The sequence below is a fragment of the Sinocyclocheilus grahami genome, unplaced genomic scaffold, assembly GCF_001515645.1.
Source record: "Sinocyclocheilus grahami isolate Dianchi unplaced genomic scaffold, SAMN03320097.WGS_v1.1 scaffold293.1, whole genome shotgun sequence".
Taxonomy (NCBI): domain Eukaryota; kingdom Metazoa; phylum Chordata; class Actinopteri; order Cypriniformes; family Cyprinidae; genus Sinocyclocheilus; species Sinocyclocheilus grahami.
The window spans coordinates 863,724-872,759 of NW_015505472.1; the positions used below are offsets into that span (position 1 = coordinate 863,724).

Below are 9,036 nucleotides of genomic sequence, written 5' to 3' on the forward strand. Positions count from 1 at the left end.
GTCTTCTCCCGGGACTCGGGGGACAGGGGCACCTGCCAGTAGCCTTTGGTGAGGTCTAAGGTGCTGATGTAGTGAGCCTTGCCCAGCCGGTCCAGGAGCTCATCCACCCGCGGCATGGGATAGCCGTCAAAGGCCGAGACTTGGTTGACCTTCCTGAAGTCGTTCCAGAACCGGAGGGTGTTGTCCGGCTTTGGAACCATCACGATGGGGCTGGCCCACGGGCTACGGGAGGGCTCGATGATTCCTAGTTGGAGCATCTTCTTGACTTCCTCCCCTATAGCCGGCCGGCGAGCTTCCGGTAGGGTCGCTGCCGGACTACGACTCCGGGTGGTGTGCGGACCTTGTGCTCGATGACGGTAGTTCTACCCGGGTCTCACTGAACACATCCCGGAACTGACTGACCAGTGCCTCAAGCTCCGTTTTCTGGGTCACCGACAGCTGCGGTTCCATGTCCACTACTGGGGGCCCGGTATGGGCTAGCGCGGCCAGTTGCTTGGGCCGGGGAACCCACTTTGTGAGCGGTCGTACTGCCGTTGCTGGGTGCGCTGGGCGGTCACGAGATGTTCCTTAACCAGCGGCATGACCCGGTCTATCCTTTCCCTCATCTCCCGCACGTGCTCGACGAGGCCATGAAGGAGGGCGGGCTGGTTCTCCCAGGCTTCCCGAGCCACGTCTAGAAGGCCCCTGGGCTGTCTCCCAAACAGCAGCTTCCCGGACTCCAAAGAGCACGTACGGGATCATGAGGTCACGCCCATCCTCGGCCACCACCCACTTCAGCATCCGTTTGAGCATCTGGTTGAACCGCTCCACCAGGCCATCCGTCTGCGGGTGGTAGACCGACGTCCTTAGTTGCTGGAACTTGAAGAGGTGACAAAGGTCCGCCATGACCCGGGACATGAAGGGGGTACCCTGGTCAGTCAGGATTTCCTTTGGGATCCCGACGAGGCTGGCCAGCAGAAACAGTTTGCGGGCAATGTTCTTGGCGTTGGCCCCTCGCAGTGGAATGACTTCCGGGTACCGGGTGGCATAGTCCAGGATAACCAGGATGAGCTCATGTCCCCGGGCAGACTTCGGAAGTGGTCCTACCAGATCCATCCAGATCCGCTCGAAGGGCACATCAATGACGGGTAGTGAAATGAGCGGGCTGGGGGGAGGGCAGCACAGAGACGTCTGCTGGCAGGTGGGACAGCTACGGCAGAACTGTTTCCCTTCCGCCTCTAGTCTGGGCCAGTGAAAACGGTCCCGAATGCGCTGGACGGTATTGTCGGCTCCTAGGTGTCCCGCCATCAGGTGGCCGTGTGCCAGCTCCATGACCGTCTCCATCTTGGTGGTAGGCACTACCAGGAGGAATTTGTCCTCCCCCCGCCTGTGGGCGACACAGTACAGCAGACCATTGCGTATTTCGAAATGAGGGAGGGGGTGGGGCCCCGGGAGCCTGTCTACCTCATCAATGCAGCGTACTTGATCCCAGCAGTTCCGCAGGCGGTCGTCTTCGCGTTGTTCCCTTCTGAACGATCCCCCGGTCGTAACCTGGGAAAACACATCAAGGTAGACAGACGGTAGATTAGGGGGCTGACACTCACCCTCCCTCTCGCTGTCCGTCGCTAGGTAGACCGGCCTTGGGCTGGGTGGTCCCCGACGGGGTTGCCGTGGCCCGTTCCGGGCGGTACGGTCTGGCATCCTGGGTCCGAGGAGGAGCTTCTGGAACCCCGGCCAGTCCCGTCCCAGGAGCAGAGGTACGGGGAGATCCGGCACAATGCCCACCTCGATGGCCCAGGTCCCGGGCTCCGCTGAGCTCCGCACTGTACGGGCCGGTACATAGCGGGTGTCTCCGTGCACACACGTCAGCGGCAACTGGGATTTCTGCTCGGGCCTGGGTCATACCAGGGACGGTTGCACAAGAGTGACTGAACTGCCGGAGTCCAAGAAGGCCTGTACGGGTTTCCCTTTCAGTTTTACCATCCAGCTGGGGCCCGGGGAAATTCCGTCCTGGTGCAGGAAACACCCCGCCATCCAGGCCCGGGCCGTCAGGGCCGGGGGTCCCGTGGGCATTGGCTCATCCGTCAAGTCGGGGACCACCGGTCTGCTGCCTGGTCGCGGTGCACCTTCGAGCGGACTCCACGACCCGGTCAGTATACTCCTGCCGGGCGCCCAGTCGCTCTGTAAACTGCTGCTGGCATGCCGAGAGCTCCGTTAGGCGGCAGATGACCACTTCCATATGTCCGGGGGAAGAGAGCGGTTTCTCCTAGAAGAAGCACAGATATCATTATAGCCACCTGGCGGTACCAGTCTGTGTCTCAATTCACCTGTTATGCCCGCCTTCTCCACCATATTTTGCGGGGTGAATGAGACCACAGACTCGGTACTGAACGAAAGAGCCCCGGAGGGTGATTTATTGCCCACACACTGATCAGACATGCTCTGAGGAATGGTGCTTGGTGCCCGTCTCAGCGTGGTGCTCGTGGGGTGAAGTGCCGTGGTGCAGATCCCTCTCCCAGGGTGCCTTCGGAGTCTGTGAACAATCAGAAACAAGCATTAATGTTGCCTGGAGCTCTGGGGTGCCTTCCCGCTGGTGTCTCTTCTCCTGGCTTTTAAGGCCAGCGGGAACGAGCTCCTGGTTATTTGTGCCGTCCATTGCTATGGCGCAAGAGCGTTCCCTTTATAATCACTAAAAGCAGTCACTCATCTTAGTTCATTGCGATCTCACAAAGTTACGTTATAATCATGAAGTTCTCTACGCTGCACAATGAATCTCTTATTTACATTGCATCTACACTTTGTTATAATGAGATGATTTGTGCTGAACACAACACCTGAACAAATAATGCAGCGATTTAAGCGGTGAGTGGATTCTAACTTAAACGCCTATGATTGGCGGTTGGGTTCAAGAAATCAACAGATATGTCTGTGATTGGCTACATTGCTCAACGCTGCACAAACACGTTGAATAGAAACCGATCTCCAGAGCGCAAATGGTCTGTTGTTTGTTTACTTTCAGGCTGCTCTGGCTGGAGGCACCACTATGGTGATTGGTCATGTGTTGCCAGAAAAGAACGAATCATTGCTGGACGCTTATGAAAAGTGCCTCTCTCACGCTGATGCCAAGGCCTGCTGTGACTACGCTCTTCATATGGGAGTGACCTGGTGGGGACCAACGGTATGAAGTCTATGTTTGCAGAGTATGTAAACTTTCTACAATTACAGGAACAGGAAAATGTGCTAAAATTTTTTAGTTTAATTTATAGTTCTACTATAACATAGAGCTATATAGAGCTGCTTTACAGCACAATCTTAACTGTCTCCATAGTCGTAATTGATTTGCTATTTGCTATTGATGCTTATCATTGCTTTGACAATATGTATTGTATAGAGCTATAAAGGTGACTTGACTTCATCACAGGTTAGGGCTCAAATGGAGACACTGGTGCGGGACAGAGGGGTGAACTCCTTCCAGATGTTCATGGCATATAAGGACCACCCCTTTAAGATATTAGTCACATTACCACTCTCTCTCCAGCTCCTAGTCTTTCCTGTCTCCATATTGCGTTTTTATGGATTATTAATACTCTTAGGCGTCTGTTCACCATTAGGTTTTAATTGTGACATTTGTGTTTTCTCACTTACCTTGGGAATTTTCCTTGTGTAGCTGGAAGCAGAGGCCATCCACCGAGCCATTACCATCGCTAACAGAGTGAGTATGTACAAGAGTCGATGTGTTATGTTTTTTTTTTAATTAATTTTGTAATGCTAACATAGACTTAGGTGATGACACATGGGCCTTTTCTAAGCAAGTTGCTGTATCAGTAGTTCTACACATGAGCGTTTTAGTGTTAAATATAATAAACAAAGATTCTGTATTTCAGAATTAAAACACATGGGTAATGCAAACACTGAAAACGAATTGCAGATGTGCTCTAATTCAGTAATATGACAGTTTTCCTACAGCCCTGTAGATGTTGCAAATAGCAAAAAGTCAGTGGGCCAGTCTGCACTTTTCAGCCAATCAGAAATCTTAACAATCAGACATTTTGCATGTTTGATATGGAGAGAGCGGGGGATTGAAGTTAGCAGACTGAAATAATGGCAGTAAATGCATAAGTGTTTAAATAGCATTCAAAAGTTTGGGGTCACTGGAAAAAAAACGAATAGATGAAGAATTCATTAAATTTATCACAGTGAAGACATTTATAAAGTTACAGAAGATTTCTATTCTCTGCTGTTCTTTTTAACTTTGAACTGTTTAGCAATAAATCCTTTAAGAAATGTATCATAGTTTAAAAATATTAAGCAGCACAAACTTTGTTTTACATTGCTAATAAAAAGAAATGTTTCTTGAGCAGCAAACCATCACATTAGAATGATTTCTGAAGGATCATGTGACACTGAAGACTGGAGTAATGATGCTGAAAATTCAGATTTGCATCACAGGAATAAATTATTATATTTAAAATATATTAAAACAGAAAACAGTTATTTTAATAATAGTTCACAATATTGCTGTTTTCATTCTATTTTTGAACAAATAAATGCAGCCTTAGCATAAGAGACTTCTTTCAAAAACAGAAACAAAAATCTTTATTATTAAATCTTATGATGTTGAAAACAGTCATGCTGCTTAATATTTTTGTGGAAACTATTATACTTTTTTTTAGGATTCTCAAATAGAAAGTTCAAAAGAACAGCATTTGTTTTAAATATAAATCTTTTGCAACATCATAAATGCCTTGACTGTCACTTTTGATCACTTTAATGTGTCTTTGCTGAAAATAAGTATTCATTTATTCAAAAAAATACCAAACTTTTAAACAAAAGTGTAATTTGAGTCACTTCCTTTACTGTTATTTCACAGCTGAAGCATATGTACATACTGTATTTTGCACATGCAGTATAAACAGAATGTCAAGATGATTGACATGTCGATCCAGCGTTACTATGCGACGAATGACAGTTTTGAAACATACATATGAGTTACCGATGAATTGCTTTTAAGGACTTTAAATGTGATCAGAATGAATGTTTTCTGTTTGTTGTCTCTTAGGCCCACTGTCCCATATATCTTGTGAATGTGTCCAGCATGTCAGCAGGGGATGTTTTAGCATCCGCTAAAATGCAGGGTAAGAGCCAGGCAATGACACTCAAAGGCCAATTCACAGTTGCACCATTTTAATTTAATATATGACACCTGAAGATTCACCAGTAAATGACATAATGTGACTCAGAATACTGGTCCGTGATTGGTTGACAGGGAAAGTGGTGCATGGAGAGACCACCACTGCTCATGCTGTCTTAAACGGGCTGCAGTACTACCACCAGGACTGGGCCCACGCAGCTGCTTTCGTCACTGTGCCACCACTCAGACTCGACCCCAACACACCCAATTACCTGCTCAGCCTTCTGGGAAAGTAAGCGGATTCACCATGTAGTAGTTTAATTTAATCATATACCTGTATAGTCTCATAAAAGTATTTTCACTGTGATGTAGTGACACTCTGAACGTCGTGACATCGGACCACCGACCATTCACCACTAAACAGAAGGCGATGGGCAAAGACGACTTCACGAAAATCCCTCACGGTGTTCCTGGGGTGCAGGACCGCATGAGCGTTATTTGGGAGCGGGGAGTGGTATGTTTCAGTGAATCACAGAAGCCACACTGCTGGCTAGAATCATCTCAATATCAACGTTTGTATAGCCAGTACTTGTGAAAGTTGATGATTTTTTTATACCAGTTTTGATCCTGCAGCTAAAATACCTGTAGGAATGCTATTAAACACTTCTATTTGTTTGCATAAATGTAAACAAATGAACACCAACCAGATGTGAATATTAAAGGGATCATATGATGCGATTTCAATTTTTCCTTTCTGTTTGGAGTGTTACAAGCTCTTGGTGCATAAAGAAGATCTGTAAAGTTGCAAAGACTAAAGTCTCAAATCCAAAGAGATATTCTTTATAAAAGTTAAGAGTCAGCCACGCCTACCTAAAACGGCTCGTTCTAATACGCCCCCACATGTCTACATCACTATGTGGGAAGATTTGCATAACGCCGCCCAAATGTTCACACAAAGAAAGAAGGCGTAATTTTTATTCTCGCTGTAGTATTGTTGTTGCCGCCGCCATGGCGTGAAGGTGCTGTGTGCTTCATTGTGAAAGCGAAACTACTTTGTTTGGCCTTCCAAAAGAGTACGATATCTGCTTCGTAATGCCTAGAGCTGATCTGTGCTGGTCGCTGAGGACATACTTCAACTTTGCCGGATCGGCTTTCACCATGGATGTAGCGTAGTCCAGCATGGGGTCGTCACATGTGGTTGCCACAGGCATCACAGTATGGTAAGGGACGTAACATTTCCGCTTGAGGAATTGAGGAATTCGGCCAATCACAACGCACTGGATAGCTGGCCAATCACAGCACACCTCACTTTTCAGACCGATGAGCTTTGTAAAAATCAACACGTTTCAGAAAGGCGGGGCATAGAGGAGAAACAATAATGTACAGTATGTGGAAAATAATGTGTTTTCTGAACCTTAAACCGCATAAACACATTTCATTACACCAAATACACAAAATAATGTTCTTTTTAGCAACATCATATGACCCCTTTAATGGATATCATTAATGTTCATTTATGAACATTAAATGTTCATTGAAAGTGTAGCTCCTGAATATTAGTTACATGTGACTTGTTTGTAAAAGAAGTTACTTATGCTCACCAATTATTTGGATTCCTTTATTTAATTAAAAATACTGTGCAAACAACAGTAATATTGTGAAATATTATTACAATTTAAAATAACTGCTTTATATGTTCATTTTTTTTCAAACCTAATTTATTCCTGTGATGAGTCTTTAGTGTCAAACCTTGTGCTGCTTAATATTTTTTTTGGAAACTGCTGCATTTTTTTTTCAGGATTCTTTGCTGAATAGAAGGTTCAAAAGAACAGCATTTATTTGAATATTTATTTTGTAACAAATGTCTTTATTGTCACTTTTGATCAATTGAATGTATCCTTGCAGAATACAATTATTTGTTCCTTTTAAAAAAAATCTTTCTGACACTTTGAATGGTAGTGTATATAAATAATATATAATAAGTTATAAATTATATAACAATATTGTATTAATATTAATATAACATTCATATTACAGACAGTTATGTTGCCAAAGACAAACAAAAATCATGGAGAGGGCAGGAAATGACAGATGCATCAAGAATTAAAAAAAACTTTTTTAGCTCATTCTATCTATCTTCCTTAATAGGTCGGAGGCAAGATGGATGAGAATCGGTTTGTTGCTGTCACAAGCTCCAATGCTGCAAAGATCTACAACCTTTACCCCAGGAAGGGCAGGATCATCCCTGGAGCCGATGCTGATGTGGTCGTCTGGGATCCAGAATCAACAAGGTATCCAAAATAATAGATTAAATTCAGATCAGCTGAGAATTCAAAAATATTTAATATACCAAGTATTGCAAAATGAAATTATAAGTTTTTACATGGTTTTGTGTGTCTGTAGGACCATCTCTGTGACCACTCAATGGCAGGGTGGAGATGTAAATCTGTACGAGAACCTACGCTGTCACGGCGTCCCGCTGGTAACCATCAGCCGTGGTCGCGTGGTCTATGAAAATGGCATCTTCACCTGTGCTGAGGGCTCAGGAAAGTTCTACCCTCTCCGAACCTTCCCAGACTACCTGTACAAGAAAATGGTCCAGAGAGAGAAGGTACTCAAACTTAAACTCTCACTCCATTATATCATGTTTTTATGACTGCGTATCGCAGTGCCTCGACTGTTTGTTTGTGACCCTCTCCTCTCAGTGTCAAGCACTCAAGGGGGTGGAGCGTGCGCCCTACACTGGAGACGTAGCCGCAGTGCAGAATTCAGGGAAGAAGGAAGTGGGCCCTTCAGATGGGGACATGAACCCACGACCCTGCACACGCCACGGGGGAGTGAGAGACCTACATGAGTCCAGCTTTAGTTTGTCTGGTACAGTAGTCTGCATTAGATCAAACTGAAGAAATTGTGCAGTTCATACTTAATAATAAAATAAAATAAATAATGTATAATTTGCATAAAGTAAATATTTGCATATAAGGAAATGAAGCCTATTTTTAAGGCAGTACAATTTATTTTTCACTGACATTTTCCCTGAATTTCTTATTTTGTAATACAAAAAAAGTGTCATTCTCATTCTATCTGGACATAATGTTTTTTTAAATTACGTTTTTTTTATTATGTTTTGATTCATTTTCTACAATTCCATAGATATGTTTTGATTAAGAATTCAGTAAAAGAAATAGTAAAATAATTACTTGCATTATAATTGCACCTTACAGACAGAATTGAGAATATATATGATGTACGATTATGTAAAACTGTGTAAATCATATTTAATTATATTAATTCTATATTTAAAAAATAATATGTTTATGTGAATGTGAAATAAATTACAGACATTTATATGTGTGTGTGGCCAATAAAAAGTGGCTTTTTATTGTGGCCAGCCTAAGGCACACCTGTGCAATAATCATGCTGTCTAATCAGCATCTTGATATGCCATATAGGTGCCCAAATTGATGATAATGTTCCAAAGAGAGCTTCCGCAAGGATTCTAGCGCCACCTGGTGGTCGTTCAAGTGGTATCTGGTAACATTTCGGATCAACACTTTCAGAAGTCTGAAACTACAGTAAACACCTACATTTTTGACAACCTCACATCTGATGAAAATGGGGCGGGGCGGTGCGCATGCGCAGAGACGGACAGTGTGTTGCAGGAGCGCGTGGCGCTGTAGCCCGTAACTAGGCAGCAGCGCATATCTGGCAGCACACTGTAGCGGCGGAGAGCAGCGGATTGCATTCTGTCAGTGTAATATCAACATTGGAAAGGACGCAGTCAAAATACAGTGAGTAGAATATTGTTAACATATTATAATTCAAAGGTATTCTTCATAATGTATGACATTAAATAGGCGCTGTGGCTCGAGCGTGTCTTGTGTTGCTCTTGTAATGTTACGGCGGGGGGGGCCGCAGGGCGAACG

The 9,036-nt window shown here is 44.5% G+C and overlaps 1 protein-coding gene and 1 long non-coding RNA gene across 2 annotated transcripts in view; both read left to right on the top strand.

The window, feature by feature from the left end:
• LOC107600842 (dihydropyrimidinase-related protein 5-like) overlaps positions 1–8,722 on the top strand; it is a 19,395-nt gene extending 10,673 nt beyond the window's left edge. Inside the window, exons 3-12 of the mRNA XM_016292813.1 lie at positions 2,999–3,157; positions 3,401–3,532; positions 3,647–3,691; positions 5,039–5,114; positions 5,246–5,402; positions 5,483–5,624; positions 7,259–7,401; positions 7,514–7,721; positions 7,816–7,984; positions 8,563–8,722. Of these exons, the coding sequence (XP_016148299.1) occupies positions 2,999–3,157; positions 3,401–3,532; positions 3,647–3,691; positions 5,039–5,114; positions 5,246–5,402; positions 5,483–5,624; positions 7,259–7,401; positions 7,514–7,721; positions 7,816–7,984; positions 8,563–8,648 (1,317 nt within the window). The 3' untranslated portion in view covers positions 8,649–8,722. The remainder of the gene's footprint in view (positions 1–2,998; positions 3,158–3,400; positions 3,533–3,646; positions 3,692–5,038; positions 5,115–5,245; positions 5,403–5,482; positions 5,625–7,258; positions 7,402–7,513; positions 7,722–7,815; positions 7,985–8,562) is intronic.
• Positions 8,723–8,776: 54 nt separating this feature from the next.
• LOC107600871 (uncharacterized) overlaps positions 8,777–9,036 on the top strand; it is a 3,261-nt gene continuing 3,001 nt past the window's right edge. The window contains exon 1 of the long non-coding RNA XR_001610853.1: positions 8,777–8,901. This is a non-coding gene — a long non-coding RNA (uncharacterized lncRNA). The remainder of the gene's footprint in view (positions 8,902–9,036) is intronic.